The 17402-nt window shown below is 39.5% G+C and overlaps 1 protein-coding gene across 1 annotated transcript in view; it reads right to left on the bottom strand.

The window, feature by feature from the left end:
* Positions 1–17402, bottom strand: part of IQGAP2 (IQ motif containing GTPase activating protein 2) — a 316582-nt gene that overhangs the window by 111381 nt on the left and 187799 nt on the right. The window contains exons 6-11 of the mRNA XM_055435889.2: positions 11676–11743; positions 11241–11354; positions 10421–10599; positions 7983–8070; positions 3282–3445; positions 566–726 (exon numbers count right to left, since the gene is read on the bottom strand). Coding sequence (XP_055291864.2) covers positions 566–726; positions 3282–3445; positions 7983–8070; positions 10421–10599; positions 11241–11354; positions 11676–11743 — 774 coding nt within the window. The remainder of the gene's footprint in view (positions 1–565; positions 727–3281; positions 3446–7982; positions 8071–10420; positions 10600–11240; positions 11355–11675; positions 11744–17402) is intronic.

Below are 17402 nucleotides of genomic sequence, written 5' to 3'. Positions count from 1 at the left end.
AGTAGCTTATTTCGGAACAAGAAATAAAAGACACTAAGTTGAGATCATTACCCAGTGTCACGAGCCACTGGGGTCTCTGGAGTCCTTTGGTTTAACCATCAGAAGAATGAGGTTTGAGGCTCAACTGCCCAACTTTGGGTCCACAAATCCAGATTCAGTTTCCTCACCAGTAAACTAAGAAACCGATCTGGACGATTATTAAGGCTGCTTCCAACTCTTCCACATTCTGTTATTTTCTAAAGAAGCCCAAGGGAAGGTAAGCATTCAACATTTATTTTATTTAAGCCTATCAATTTTTGCTAATAATATATACAGTAAGAAACTGCCACGGGATGCTTCTTCTTAGACTCTGTTCCTCTAAAAGGAAAACTGGGAAGAAGGATTCAAATATTTGAAGGACTCTTAGAACAAAGTAGACTAGCTTTTAAGAAAATGAGCATGGCAAAAAAAAAAAAAGTAAGCATGGCTATATGGATTTCTTCAGGAAGGAATAAATCGTTCATCTGTGAGGTCTGCCGAACACAAATCTCTGCACTGAAAGGAAGTTTGTAAAATGTTCCCTTACCGTTCCACATACGTCTCATCCAGATTGTTAAAGCCTATTGTCGGGCTTCTAAGTTGATTCTGCACAGACACAAGATCGTTGCTCTCCAAGGCCTGGTTGAGTAAAGCTACAGCAGATAGCATTTCCACCGCAATCAAGAGCTCTTCATGGGCCAAGTAGTTCTGTTAGGAAACATGTGGTAATATAAGCTCCCCAAATTCACACAACCCATGTATGTGATGGGGGTTCAGAAGGGTCACTTCAGAGAGTACAGAAAAGTCAGAGATTGTGAGAAGCCAGGACAAAGAGGGCTACCTGGTCATCTATTTTTCATTGGATTTCAAGAACAGGTCAGAGGCTTCTGGATTTTCCTTAGATGCTCGTCTGGGGAACTGAGTTAATTACAATCCTTGGTTATGACTCCATAAACATCTGCATGGCTGCAGCTACACTGGCTGCCAACAGGCTTAGTCTTACCAAATAATGAAGCCACCGGTTGGATAACATTGTTACTGTCTCTAAGTTCACAGTAAGACATTAGTATAACTAATGACTTTCAGTTTGAACTAAGGGTAAGGAAAAGAGGGGAGAATTTTACCTAAAGATGATAACCCTGGAAAAGTAAATCAAAGTCATTAAGCAACATTGATTTTAATTTTTAAAAAGCTAGTCTAAGTCACATTTTTATAAATGGGTAGAAATTTTAAACATACTCTAGGGTCTAGATATTTGAATAAATGTGAGGCAAATCTTAATGAAAAGCAGGTAAGGATTACGCTTATTTAAAAAATACATCTCAGGTTACAGAAAGCCTCTTTCACCATTCTTTTCCTTTTAACCATTTTATACTGACTTGGCCCAGCTTCAGAAGGGTTATTTCTTCCATCCTATTGAAGGAACATAGAGGAAGCATGAAAATAAATTTTTTAAAACCCTGATATCTATCTTAACATTTAGGATATTGTATATTTCATATGTATAATATTTATACCAAAATGCACTATAGCTTTCTGGTTCTCCATGGAAATTTCACAGTGAATTGACTTTAGATTAAGAAAGCACAATTTTATGTTCCGAAGCAAATGGGAAGAAGTGTTTTTACAGGGAACATGTGAGTTTTATCCAAAGACCTTACATTAACTGTGAGTTTAAACAGAAGGAAGGTATCAAATTACAAGTAAAGAGCAGAATGGAATCATTTGAGATTCACCACAAATAAAGAAGAAATGGATGAATGTGCTAGAGTGTAAGTAGCTTTAGGCCTCAGAGTTACAGAAACGGGGACAATATTAACAAGAGAACCTACTGGCAGTTTAAAGAGATAACTTATTTTTCTTTTATTACAAAATATAGCTGACCACTGAGCAACACCAGGATTAGGAGCACTGACCCTCCACTCAGTCCAGAATCTCCATAGAATTGTTGCTGTTTAGTCACTAAGTCATGCCCGAGTCTTTGTGACCCCGTGAACTGTAGCCCACCAGGCTCCTCTGCTGCCATGTAAGTTGTTCCTCCATATGCTCATCCTCCTGTATCCTAGTTTCTGCATCCTCGGATTCAACCAACTGTGTATCATATCGTACTATAGTATCTACTATTGAAAAAAATTCACTTACAAGTGGTATGCACAGTTCATACTGCAATAGCTATTTATAAAGCACTGTAAGTCTTAATAAGCAAGGATAAGAAAACAAACCCTACTACCCAAGGACTTTCGTGACACACACTTTCATTAATTTTTAATTCATGCAAACATTTACAGAGACTTTGGTTTTTTAAACTATCTTCCTTTTCTGATTGTAAAAAATAAGATAATGTTATATATTTCAATCTCATTTTTTCCACTTAATAGTAGGGTGTGCAGTCTGATACTAGTTAAACATATGGTTTGTTTCCTTTTCTCAGTTCTAGAGATAATACTGTGAAACATCCCTATGTATTTGTGAGTTGCCTGTTTATGCTTTATGCTTTCCTCCTCTTGTTTTTTGGCAAAGCACTACTGTTTTTGATTTTAAGATCCAATGTCCTTCCATGTTTTTTCAGAACTTTAATTTTTAAATGATTTTTTACACATAACCTTTCATACTGGAAATGTATTCTATTATGTGTAGTGAGGTAATCTTTTCTTTCCCCAAATGGTTAAATACTTCTAAGGATTTCATTTCTTTTCCCAGGTCTTTGAAATATTAGCTCTTTCATACATTAAATTCTTGGCACTGCCTTTAGTATTTTTCACTTTGTTGCATTGTTTAGCTTAATTCTGCCCTAGTACATATGCTCTTATTTACTGTAACCTTATATGATTTTACTGCTTAATCCCATTAACATAGTAAGAACACACACTGACAAAAAATCAAAACCATGGTGCTAATGCTCTTGGTTGCAGATTTCTGGAAATCTAAATCAAGAAAGTTAGATATTTTTTAAAAATTTCAGTCTGTTACTAAATTATACCAAGTTTTTTAAAAATCACACACAAAATAAGAACAACTAGTTTTCAGTGCATATTTGTGTAGAGCCCTGACTGCATTTCCTAACTATGCTCTCAGATTCTTTAGGAGATGAAAAGGCAGGAGTTAAAGAGGAAGATGGTGTGGAATTGGTACAGGAAAGCCAATGAGACCAGCGACTGGTACAAGTTGAAGGTACTACACGCCCACTCACCTTTCCTCAACAGCACTCCTCGTTGCTAGGACTCAGAATTAACATCTCTGTAACCGAGTCTCTTCTGACTTACCATGGCATTCTGCTTCTGGAGGTTGAAAAGTTCATTCTGATACATCGCAGCAGCAAAGGGATAAACAATGGGCAGCTGGGCCTCTGGTCTCTGCAGTGCGAGCAGTGTGTTCTCAGGGTCACCCTCCCGAATAACAGCATTGATGTGGTCCACTGCAGCCAGCCCTGAGGGTCGCAGTAACATTTCATCAGAACCTGTGCCTTTCCCACTGCAGCCTGACCCCGCCAGCCCACACTTCCAAGGATTAGAGCCTAAGCAGTCTTTTTCCATGAACTCTGAAAAGTTGCATTTGGATGGTAAGCAAAGCGTTGGAAATGGTAGCTTGTAATTGGAAAATAATCTAATCCTTGGAGCTAGTCCCTAAAAGAACCTCAGCATTGATAAAGCTGGAGTTATAAGGTCATTCCTGCCTAGCATGACTTCCCTGCAAAATTCTTCCTTTTAGGACCAGTACTGGGACCATTTCTCCCATGAAGTCCTCATAGGGCTTCAGTTCCTGAGAATTTCACACCTTGGGAATTGTTACAGTATTTAGGACTATATGTGTATAGTGTATCCCACTATAGCCATGTGTATCCCACAGGCATTGCTCTTTAATGCTCTTTGTGTGTTAGCTCTGCCTCCCCAAGGAGATTAAAGATGTGTGCAGACAAGAAGCAAGGCTTGCCCTACTGCTATATCTCCCCTCTGAATGAGCGCCATGGGACCCCACAGGAGGCACTCGGACATGCTGCTGTTTGATCTAGAACAGTCATTAAGTCTCCAAATAGTCTCCCTTATCTCTTGGGTTTTGTAAACTGTGGTTTTTTAGGGGAACATAATTTCAGATATGTTTTTTAAAATATTACAACCAAAACTCACATGAGTATATAATTCTACATTGGAATAGTGGTCCCCATGTGTTAGAATGGTTCCAAGAACTCTAGTGGATGCCTGAAACCATGGATAGAACCGGACCCTGCAGGTACTGCTTTTTTTCCCCCTATATATACCCATATGTGATAAAGTTTAATTTATAAGTTGGGCATAGTAAGAGATGAACGACAATAACTAATAACATTCTTGCTGCTGCTAAGTCGCGTCAGTCGTGTCCGACTCTGTGCGATCCCATGGACTGCAGCCCACCAGGCTCCCCCGTCCCTGGGATTCTCCAGGCAAGAACACTGGAGTGGGTTGCCATTGCCTTCTCCAATAACATTCTTAGGACTTCCTTATTTTATACACTGGTAGTGTGTACCTCTTAAACATCTTAACTATTTCTCAAATCCCATCCATCTCCTCTCTGGCAAAAATTAGCTTGTTCTCTGTGCCTACGATTCTGTTTCAGCTTTATTTATTGTTATTTTATAATTTTTGTTTCTTGAAGTAGTTGTGTATTGATATATACGTCTCTCTTGGAGCTGCTTTTGCTATGACCCATAAGTTTTGGAAAGTTGGGTTTCCATTTTCACTCATCTCAAGCTATTTTTTGATTTCTTCATTGACCCATTGGCTTTTCACTTAAAGAAGGCACTTAATAACTTCTCTTTGGCATCTCTGACTTGCTAGCACCACTACTCTCGGGCTTTGGGGCCATTATTAAGTAAAGCAAGGATGGCACGGACACAAGGACACCAGACAGTCTGGTGACTGAGATGGCTACTAAGTGACTGAAAGTGGGGACCCACGTGCCAAGGAGGGTGGCCATCCCCAAGACAGGTGGTGTGAGAGTTCACCATGCTACCTGGAACAGCATGTCACTGAAAAGATAGGCATTATTCCTGGAACTTTTCATTTAACATTTTCAGACTGCAATTGACAGTAGGGAACGGTGGATAAGTGGGGAGTGGGGGTGGGGGAGAACTACTGTATCATTTAACCTAAAAAAAAAAAAGCCCTCATTATAGAGATGCCTTGGTTTATACTACCTGATCCAATGAGAAGCTCTGTGATGTCTCTACGAGTTATAACATTCAGATTATAAAGACCTGAATTTTAGTGACCACATGGAGGGTACTTGGAACAGTAAATCCAGTATAGTTTCAAGAAAACAGAAATGGAATTGTGACCAAATGGAAGAATGAGTGATGGACTCTGCTACCAGGCAACAGAAACTGCACAGAACCAGTAAGGTTTTGCCTTATAGAGGAGGTTTCAGGTTAGTAGAGATAACACAGACCCATACATCCCTAGAGTTTTCAAGGATTAGTCTGCCTCCCTAACACATGACTAGACTACAGCTAAGATTATTCTAAACCTTTTTAACAGATGGGAATTTATCTTCTCTACCTATATTCGCACGGAGCCAAGCTCAATAGCTTTTCTACTGAGATACCTCATTCAAGAACAAGAAACACTCACAACTAATGCAGTCGTTCATGCCACACCCCAGAAAACTTACACTTTCAGAACAAGTTAGAATAGCACCCTAAGAACCCAAACACCGTTTTCTATTCTTAGACTAGTACAATAAATCAAAGAATTCCAGAAAAGAAGGTCAGTGTTTGGTTGTCATGTTTGATGCTCTGTTAAGGTTATCCAAGGCCTTTTGGTTGTGTCTCTAATTATCCTGAAAAGAACTGTATTTCACCTTTGAAAACTCTATTATATAAGTTTGGAAAACTGGATGGTAAAATATTACAAGAAAAAATATATCCTTTAAAACACTCATAATGAACCATTTCTTCTAAAATAAAAAAGAAATATAAAGTAAGCTTAACCACTCTTTTACACTCTGCCTTTAACAAAGTCTCAAGCCCTAATCTTAACAGAATATATGTAATGAATGGAAACCATGTACGAAACTCCAAGTTAAATGACTGCAGTTCAAACAAACCGAAGCCTCTGAAAACAGACCTGGTACTACTGTCATCAAAGCTGTCACTTTCTGCCATTACCATGGCTGCCACAAATGTAGAAACCTTAACATTTTAATACACCAAGCTCAATGACTGGGAAAAAGCTTGTCAAGTAGTTACACTGACGTATTTTAAAGCATACCATTGTCTCATTGTCATGTCACTGGCTAAAATATGCTTTGGAGAAGTTTTTCAAGACTAATACTAGATATTTCTAGTATTACTATAAATTTTCCAATGGGGAGAGATCAAAACCTTCAGATTAATCAAGTTCTATGCATTTAAAGCCATTAAACACTGCAATGTCTTTCATAATTTTAACTGGTCATGCACTAGTGCAAATCATCTCATGCTTTTTACTTAAAAGTGGAAAAAAATAGAGTCAATTTGGCATCAAATTTGTGGTCATGAAATTGTGTCATTCAATCAAGTAATGAACATTTATATAAGGTATTATATTTAACATTAAAAAGATCTATTTTAGTGGTTATAAACATTTCAAAAATAAAGGATGGCACAGAGCTATGGAACCATTTCCCCACTAAGCTTATGAACCTCAGATGTCTTGCTGGCAATATTAGTTTCTTCCTATAATCCATTTCTGTCAAGCATAATGAAATTCTCAGCTTTCAAATAGAGCAGAAAGAGAAACTTGAAATTGTACTTCATGTATCATCACCAACATGTTCAAAAATTAATAAGAATAAAAATAGGAACACACATCTCAAAATGTCAAGGTGTTCCTTAAAAAATGTAATCCTAGTGCGCTCAATACTTGTAAGGGAGGTAAATTCTCAAACCCACTCAGTTGTTAACTCCTAGACACATCTATCAATTTTCTCTGGGCCTCCTTGTTTGAAGCCTTTAATATATGTCTCTACCAGTGACTTAGAGGAAAATTCTTGAGTAATACCTATAGATACGCATTTCCTTGAAGGCGCTAAGAGCCATAAAGAACATTCAAAGCTCATCTAGGAGGTTACACGGAGGGTTTAGGACTACGGGAATCAGTGCACAATCCAAGTTCAAACTTGGCAGAAGTTCACACGCCTTATTAAATGGACTAACTGGTCTTTAATGTATTCGTTTTCGAGGTATATGTGGGTTATTTAGGTTGACCTTGGGGACATAAATGTCAAAGAGAATTCCTTACTGCCTCAAGTAAAAATAAATTTTATTAGAGAAACAAAAAAAGACTAATAAAGAGACCAGTATATCTAAACTTGCATATGTTTATTTTAATTATCCCAGTTTTTTGTTCTTTATAGTCACATAACTGAACTAGGTACCAAGGAGAATTGTCCTGTGTAATTCCATGGAGTCTCAGGGCCATGGGATTCAAACCTGTTACAATGTGATTTATAGGTCTGCCACATCTCATTCACTTGCACCAAAGCTACACAAGCGGTAAGAGAATAATTCTTACACACCGCAGACTAATAATTCAGAAGTAATGAAAAGCAGAGTGTCAATAACAGCTTTACAATTCCAATAAAATGTTATCATATAATCCTGGGCAAGGAATGACAATTGTTAACGCATAATCTTTACTAAAGGAACTTTAAGGTTAAGGGATAAGTTCAAAAAATGACATACATCATACCTGTGATGAAACAGGAAGGTACAGTCAAACTAGCTTCAAGATGTTTTGAGATACTTTGCATGGACTGGGGACAAGATGGCCAGAAAAACTCCATGGAAAACTAGCAGATGATGCTCCAGAATTAAGAGCAACACTTAGTGGATCTGTCATCATGTAAGTCACTTTTATAAGGACATATGTTAAGAGTTTTGCTGAGATTCAGATAAGAAAAATTTGCATCTTATAGAAGTATCCATTTCCTTCATATGATCCATTACTCACTGTTGACTTTATTGATATTGCCTTGGATTTCTGCTTGTGTCAGCAATTCTTCATATGCATCTCTTTCTTCTTCTGAGATACAGTTATTCTGCAAAACAAAGGCTTCATTGATTCTTGAGGTTGTTTCCAAAGCTTGATATTCAAAAGCAAAAACTTAAATAGTGCTAAAAACCATTTGTTAATATTCATGTGAACTCGATACAAGCGTTTAAGAGTGCCTGCTCTACGCAGAGCACCAGGGTTAGCTATGCCAGCAAGGGTTACAAAAATGAACAACAGACCCAGGGACTCTCTGTAAAGGCCTAACTGTCTAACGTGGAAAACATTAGGTTGGACCACTTGATATTGCCATTTTTTGCAGATCAAAACCAGCTGAATATTGGCCATTTCATTTGATTCAGTCTAACAGAAAAATCAAGAACATAAATAACAAATATAGCAGAACAAAATATATTCTAGGGAAGTACATGGGTGGAAAGAAAAATTTTTTTAAGAGACAACAACTGAGGAGGGCCTGGAGGAAGAGAACTTCCCTGGTGGCTCAGATGGTAAAGAATCTGCCTGCAGTGCAAGCGACCTGGGTTTGATGCCTGGGTCAGGAAGATCCCCTGGAGAAGAGAATGGCTATCCACTCTGGTATTACTGCCTGGAGAATCCCACGGACAGAGAAGCCTGGTGGGTTACAGGCCATGGGGTCAGATATGACTGAGTGACTTTCATCATCATCATGGAGGAAGAGAGCAATGTTCAAGGCAGAGAAGAGAGACAAGGATGTAGACAACAGGATTTGATCACAACGGTGAGGAAGCTTGGTGTGTCCTGGATTAGCCAGAAAGATGGGGAGGTAGGTTGGGTATGCTGGAACCTTTCGAGGCCAACAGAAGGACCTGTGTTTGACTCAGTAGGCAGCAGGGAATCAGGGGAGGTTTCTGGTGGGATGACATCAGATCTGTAGCTAAAGATCAGTTTTGCAACCTGGAACTTGGGAGAAGGGTTGGCTTGGAAAATCATAGGAAACCAGGGAACCCAAGGGGAAGAGCCCTGAGACAAGGTCAGGAGGGGCAGGGCTGAGGCAGGAGTGGTGAAGCAAGAAGGTGGGCGGATGGAGGTCAGCCCAGCAAGAAAAGGCAGCACAGGGTGGTGATGCACAGGACACAGAGGGCATAAAAAGAGTTCTGAAACAGTGTGGGAGTCATTCCAAAGGGAAGTCAGTACACGGCACGTTTCTGAAAAGGGCAGGGTAGGGACGAGCATCTTCCCAATGGGGTGGGGCAAAGGGATGAGGGTATCAAGCTGGCAGCTTGAGTTCTTCAACAAGTAGACGAGCTCAGTGGAGGAAGTACAGAGAAAAGTGACTCAAAGTCAGACGTTGAAGGCTCTCCACATTTGGGGGAGGAACAAGCAGAGACATGAAGAGATGCAGAGGAGGTCCACAGCAGCAGAGAGGCCCAAAAAACATGGGTGGGGGGTGGCGAAGCAGGCAGTGTAAGGCCGGGGGGCAGTGTGGGGCAAGTGTAATCCACTGCAAAAAAAGTGAAGATAAAGGGGCTACTTTGGTAACGGAGCTGAAGCTGACATGGCAAGACTTCAAGGAGGGGAAAGCTGGTGAGGAAGTGGAATCTGAGTGCAAAGTTTTCCATAAGACAGGAGGCAGGAAATACAAAGTGAGGGTCAGGAGCTGACTTTCCAAGGAGGGAAATCACTTCTGCAAATACGAGGGGAAACTATGGGGAAAATACAAGGAAAGTGAATTCAAAAGCCTCTTCCCTAACCTCACCACACCCATGATTAGCCTCCAGTAATAAATCTGAAGGTGAGTCACCTAATACAAGGTCTGCTGGTGCTATTCAATGAGGGAAGATCTTTAACTGCTCCTTCTACACCTTCTTGAGAAGTTTTCAACATGATCTTCCATCCTTGCTACCTGTTCAGTTCAGTTCAGTTGCTCAGTCGTGTCCGACTCTTTGCGACCCCATGAATCACAGCACGCCAGGCCTCCCTGAGTTCACTCAGACTCATGTCCATTGAGTCGGTGATGCCATCCAGCCATCTCATTCTCTGTCATCCCCGTCTCCTCCCACCCCCAATCCCTCCTAGCATCAGAGTCTTTTCCAGTGAGTCAACTCGTCGCATGAGGTGGCCAAAGTATTGGAGTTTCAGCTTTAGCATCAGTCCTTCCAATGAACACCCAGGATCGATCGCCTTTAGAATGGACTGGTTGGCTCCCTGTAATACTCATCAAAAAAGAAAACCTAATTTCCTTACAGAAGGCAAGGTCTTCTTTTACCTTTATACTTCACCCAAACCAATAGCCTGTGGCTAGAGAGACCACAGCCAGTGGACTTAAAAATATTCCTCATAATATTAAAACTTTTTCAAACTAGCAATGCATAACCATGCTTATTACTGTATTGACCACTCAGAATGTAACTGAATACCTTCAGCCTTGCATTTTCCTCTTTTCTTTTCTTGGCTTCCCAGAGTTCCTTCTGATATTCCTCTGCGAGATCGTCATCCACTAAAGTCAAAACTGCATTTGGGTTTCTTAGCGTTACAATGGTCTGCTCAGCAATTCCTTTCTCAATAGCTTCATTAATGGCTATAACTGCAGCATGCACTGCAAAGTAAAAAGAAAAGAAGAACTTTATCAGCAAAAGACAACATGAATAGGCGTACTGACTGTGCGTAACTTAAGCGGTTTTACTTTCTTCCGTGGGGTCCAATCAAGAATTCAAACAGTAGAACCTCAGACACATCACGGCACCTCCCTGTGACAGCCTCCCCACCTGCCCATTTATCTCGGGTCCTCAGCATCTGTTATGCAATTCCTATTCATTTACTCAACTTGCATTAAAAGTGAATCGAACACTATGACAAGCACTGGGAGTCTGCAGGGTGACACTTGGACACTATCATGTTGTTTGCAAGAGACGACTGCAATTTAACTAGCAACATGGAAAGATTCCCAGCAGTGAGTGCCCTGCCACTGAAATCCAAGGACAAAGAAAGCAGAGAAACGTTTGGGAGAGTAAAGATATTTCTGGAACTTCTTAAATTGCATTGTACAAGCAGATGTCTAGAGTCTAAGGTCAACTATTTGGTTATATTCTGATGTGCTCAAATCAATTACCTATAATACATATTATAAAAAAATTTAGGGTGCTTATAATCTCTTCTAAATATTCTATTTCTTATAACAAAAATCAAGAATAGGTAAGTGTCATGCCACTGGCAAGTTTGAATCTTAAGTAGACTCACGTGCAGCTTCATCCACAGACAGTTCATTAGCCAGAATACCACCTATTTTGCTGAAAGATGGCATTTGTATTCCATATTTCTCAAGCTCCTTTCTCATATTACTGATTTCCTCCTCTGAAAAAGAACAACAACCAAAAAAATCAATGAAAGCCACAGAGATGGAGGCAGGAATGAGTGTATTTGTGTTAAGAAATGTGTTCATCAAGAATATGGGGTCAATTCTAAAGAAGAACCTTAGAAAGAAGCCAGCCTCAGTTTCTCATTTCACAAAGGTGAGGAGACAGAAACTTGGCAGAGTCTAAAGATAATAAGCAAGTTTTCTCCTCTGATCAATATAAAGGAAAAAAAGGGAATCAATATCAAAATGAAAAAAAAATATCGCTACATTTTCTTAATAACAAAACTGTAAAAGATTATCAAGATAAAGAATAGTACCTGTGAAGTCTACTTTGCCCAACAAATCCTGGATCTGGGGTGCAATTCCTAGTTTGAACAGATATAAACTGAAAGAGAAACCATATAACTATCAGAAACTTCATCATCATAAATCTTAGAGCTAGAAATTACATAAATATTCAGGGTTTTTTAATTTGAGAAACACCTAAGAGATCATCTTATCTAATCCATGCACCTCACAGATGAGGAAACTGAGTCCCAAGGTGACACTGTCCCTGTTGGGACCAGGACTAGAGTCCCAGTCACTGTTTGGAAAACTGGTCTTCTGAACTACACAGCACGTCCACAGGCAAACTACCCTAATCATCCAATTATAGGGAGGCTAAGGGAAGTGAAGAGGAACTAAAAAGCCTCTTGATGAAAGTGAAAGAGGAGAGTGAAAAAGTTGGCTTGAGGCTCAACATTCAGAAAACTAAGATCATGGCATCTGGACCCATCACTTCATGGGAAATAGATGGGGAAACAGTGGAAACAATGTCAGACTTTATTTTTTTGGGCTCCAAAATCACTGCAGATGCTGACTGCAGCCATGAAATTAAAAGACGCTTACTCCTTGGAAGAAAAGTTATGACCAACCTAGACAGCATATTAAAAAGCAGAGACATTACTTTGCCAACCAAAGTCTGTCTAGTCAAGGCTATGGTTTTTCCAGTGGTTATGTATGGATGTGAAAGTTGGACTGCGAAGAAAGCTGATTGCCGAAGAATTGATGCTTTAGAACTGTGGTGCTGGAGAAGACTCTTGAGAGTCCCTTGGACTGCACGGAGATCCAACCAGTCCATTCTAGAGGAGATCAGTCCTGGGTGTTCATTGGAAGGACTGATGCTAAAGCTGAAGCTCCAATACTTTGGCCACCTCATGTGACGAGTTGACTCACTGGAAAAGACTCTGATGCTGGGAGGGATTGGGGGCAGGAGGAGAAGGGGACGACAGAGAATGAGATGGCTGGATGGCATCACCGACTCGATGGACATGAGTCTGAGTGAACTCCGGGAGTTGGTGATGGACAGGGAGGCCTGGCGTGCTGTGATTCATGGGGTCGTAAAGAGTCGGACACGACTGAGCGACTGAACTGAACTGAACTGAAGAGATACAACACAAAACAGCAAGTAACAAACGCAATAAAGCTTCTTTGGATATTACATGATTTTATTTTGCTTAAAGTATAGCTGAAATTATATGTTCCTTTCCATACCTATATATGCCTCCAAGTACCATATAACCCCGTGAAGAACTATTTGTTTTATACATTCTGAACCAATAAATAGAGCAGCAAGACCACTGGTAGATGGAAATATGTAAAAGACAAACCACGATGTGGATATATTACTATGACATGGATATAAAGAGTGGAAAACACAGAGAAAAGTGTACATATTTTTAAAAAGTTCAATAGGAAGCAATGATGGTCATAACTAACCTTCTTGTAATCTGACAAAAGAAGCTAGAGTCTGACATCTAAATTCTACCAAAGAGGATGAAAATATTTAGTTATGTCACTTCTCACCTCAAAAGCATTGAGCCATAGTTTCTGAACTACATGTATTTTAACCTTCCCAGCCCCCCAAGATCAACTCTACAACCCAACTAAAAATTCTGTATTCACTTAATATCAGTTCTGGTCAACTTATAACTTAGGAAATTTTAATTAGATGTTAGAATTACAAATACCATATATGGGAAAATGAACTGAGAATGATTTTGACGGTTTGAAGTATTTCAAGACTCATTTCAAATGTTGATATGAGACAGATCTGAGTAGTTTATAAACACAAAATATCATTAAAAGAGTTCAAGATCAAGCCTTCTTAATGGAATTAAAACTCTTAAAATGCATGATTAATCAGTGTAAGCAGTATGCATTGAAATTAAATTTTGATCTTTATAAGAAATAATCACTTAGAAAAGCAATATGTGATCAAAGTTAAAAATTACTGATCCATGATTTCAAAAGAATACATAGAAACTCATCATTCAGAATTAAACATTAAATACTTTGATATTTAAATCATTTTAATATTGTTTCTGGAAATATCTATTCCATAAATTCATATGAAAAAAGTGAAAGCTTTAATCACTTAGTCGTGTCTGACTCTTTGTGACCCCATAGACTGTAGCCCACCAGGTTCCTCTGTCCATGGGATTCTCCAGGCGAGAACACTGGAGTGGGAAGCCATTCCCTTCTCCAGAGGATCTTTCCCACCCAGGAATCAAGCCTGGGTCTACCACATCACAGGCAGATTCTTTACCATCGGAGCCACCACACAGTACTCTATAATATGAATGTACTACATTTTGATTAACCAATTGCTGAGCATTTAGATGATCATTAATTATCCACTATGATAAATAATGTTGCAGTGAACCTACTTACACATCAGTCAAGGGGTCACAAAGGGTCAGACACTACTGAGCAACTGAACTAAACTTGTGCACGTATCTTATTCATCACATACATTCCTGCAAAGAAAATTATCAAATTGAAAGGATATATACACAAAAATTTTAATATATATTATCAAATTGTGTTCTTAAAAAGAGATTATACTCATTTATTCTCTGTGAGCAAAGACCTAATGAAACTCCTCTCCCTTCTGCAATAGCATGTGCCCTCCTTCAGTTCACTTTCAAGCTCTGTTCCCCCAGGCGCCCAATAAATGTATACTGACACCCATATTACTAAGCATCATTGCTTAGGAGAAAAATAACCCTTGTTTGGCAAACTGCATCTTGACTTGAAGGAATCATAAATACCTAGTAGGCTACACACAGTTTAGGTGTTCCCGAGTTCAGTGACTCATGTAACTGGCACACTTCTTGCAGGAAACTGGGAAGCCATGCTATGGAGCTGCTATAATAGATACTGGCTCCTGGGGACTGAGGTGCTGAGCCTGGGAGCCTTCAGTAACTACCACTGTTAGTTTCATTCATAACTTCACACCCAAGTTATCACCTAGGGCATCAAAGAGAACAGGTTCTAATCGGCTGTGTGCACAATTCCGTGGAGTGTTGAGAAGCCTCCCACTGCAGAGCAAATGCTTGATGCTGTCCTGCTGGAAGGCTGTATTTCCTTCTGAGCATCTGCTAATCAACATGGTTATGGCACAGGGTCCTGAGCCTGAACGTCTAACTGAACAAAGACCCAGGTGATGGGCATGGCCCCACTCTACCGTCAATCCATGAAAATGCTATTTTCTTTGTCCCTTTAAGAGCAGAGGATTCTATCCATGAAAACCTCACCAATCTGATAGCCAAAAAAGGTCATTAAAGTTTACATTTCCTTCTGTTCATTGTGAGGGTAAGCATTTTTCATACACATACCGGCCATTTCAAATTCTTCCAGGAAATGCATATTAATGAACTTCTGAATTTTAAAGGTTGTATTCTGGGGGGATTTATCTCTCTTTTTTTCCACCCCTCTTTTCCCTCAAAACAACAACCAAAGGACAAATGACATTTTAAACGTACGGTAATTTTACTACTAAATTCCAATATATTTGTATCTTATTTACAAAGGAAAAACATATTAGACTCTGAACATCGTTCAATGTAAAATAGACATATTATGTACTCATAATTCAAAGCTAGAAAGACAGGATACATTTCTTAGTTTAAATTCTAGGTCTTTAGAGATTATCAGGGATATAACAAATCATTATAACTAAAACGAGAGTGCTGACATTTCCAAAACCATAATATTTTATGACCCAATTCTCAATGTATTACACAAGAAAAAATATTCCAGGTAAAAGGGACCTCATGCCACTTGGACCAAATAAAATGTCAACCTAGTCACACACTTCTGACTAGTAACAGAAACAACAAAATTCAACAGAATTAAACAGACAGGGGTGTAGTTACAAAAGAAGTCTAGGAAAGTAAAATCAAGCCATACTTGAAAAAATAAAAATAGATCCATAAATGATCAAAAAAATACCACTGTAGGCATTCTTTCATGGTTCATGATTTGCAGTTTTATCCCCTTTTACAATTAAATTAAAAAATACACCTGAATAAGTTGACCAAAAAAAGTATAAAAGTAATTCAATGGGAAAAACTTTGAAAATGTGACAGTAAAATTTAACTAGGAGTCTCCCACAAAATCTCTTCTAATAAATTTTATACATTAAATAATTTCATATTTAATGTGTATATTTATGTATATTATATTAATATTCTGTTAGTTTTAATATACTTAAAACTTATATTCTTGCATCAAAGGCTAAGCTAATGAAATCAGTTATCCTTAATATATTTCCACTTCTATCTCCCCTCCTATGTAATGCTGAGATAATCTGGAATTTTAGATGCATTTTAAAATTTTCAGATTATGCAATAAAAGTTTAGGTAAATAAATTTTATTAGTTTATTTTCTAATTTAATCTGTATCCAGTTTTCTTCTTAGTTTTATCTTTGGTTTTGCTATTTATAAGCATATTTACTAAGTAGACAAAATGAATTACTCACTAAGTGCATGTATTTTACTATTTTCATTTGTCCCCTGGGTGTTGGTTCTGTTTGTTGAATGTAATTCCTCTTTCAGAGCTTCAGTTTCCTTCAAATGTCTGGCATTTCCTGATTTGGGGCTCATCTTGAGGTTTGAGACTTGCAACTGTTTGTCACTGTCAGCTGCAGGTCCCCGTGACAGAGGCTTCCCTGGTAGCTCTGTTGGTAAGGAAAGTGCCTGCAGTGCAGGAGACCTGGGTTCAATTCCTGGGTCGGGAAGATTCCCTTCAGGAAGAAATGACAACCCACTCCAGTATTCTTGCCTGGAGAATCCCACGGTCAGAGGAGCCTGGTGGGCTACAGTCCATGGGGCCACAAGAGTCGGACAGGACTTAGCGACTAAACCACAAGCATCCCATGACAGAAGCCAGCCTTAGGGAGACGGTAGAGGAACAAGGAGGCTGATGCCCAGAGGGTGCTCACTGTCTTATCTTCTTAGACTGGGGCTCCTTATGTCTTCCTGGGTACGGGTGTGCTACCCTGCCATTAACATCTACACTGTTGCCTTGGGGAAGGACTAGGAGGTTCAGCAGGTCTAACTAATCCAAATTATGCTGGCTTAGGGCTCTTCTCTTCCCATCTCTGCTCAGACCAAAACGCCACAGCAGCTCCAAGTTGTGCTGCACAACTCAGCGGTTTCCGAGCTGTGGCCCTCTGCTTTGTTTTTCAGTCAATCCAACCTGTCTGCCTTCTGTCATGAGTTACTTAATTTTCTGGTCAATGGATAGCACTCTTACTACAGATGATTAAAACAGACAAACAAACAAACAACAGGTTCCCCTGGTGGTAAAGAATCAGCCTGCCAGTGCAGGAGACATGAGTTCGATTCCTGAGCCACTAAGATCCCACGTGCTGTAGAGGCACTGAGCCCGTGAGCCACAACTCCTGAGCCTGTGCTCTGGAGTCCAGGAGGCCTGACCTCTGAGCCCACGTGCTGCAGCTCCTGGAGCCCTCCGGCTCTAGAATCTGTGCTCAGCAACAGGGGAAGCCACTGCAGCGAGAAGCCTGTGACCCACAGCTAGAGGAAAAGCTATGAGGCAACAAAGACCCAGCACAGCCCAAAATAAATAATAACATTATATATGAAAGAAACTCCCACTACTTTAGTCATTTCACGTCAGTTTTATAAGGAGACTGAGACAGCCATGACCGACGAGCTTGACATAACTGTTTTCACTGTATCTCCCTTCTGGAGACATC

This window comes from Moschus berezovskii, chromosome 9 (assembly GCF_049115385.1).
Source record: "Moschus berezovskii isolate FMDL1 chromosome 9, NW_MosBer_1.0, whole genome shotgun sequence".
Taxonomy (NCBI): Eukaryota; Metazoa; Chordata; class Mammalia; order Artiodactyla; family Moschidae; genus Moschus; species Moschus berezovskii.
The sequence above is the reverse complement of the archived record's forward strand: the minus strand, read 5'-3'. Positions and strand labels throughout refer to the sequence as shown.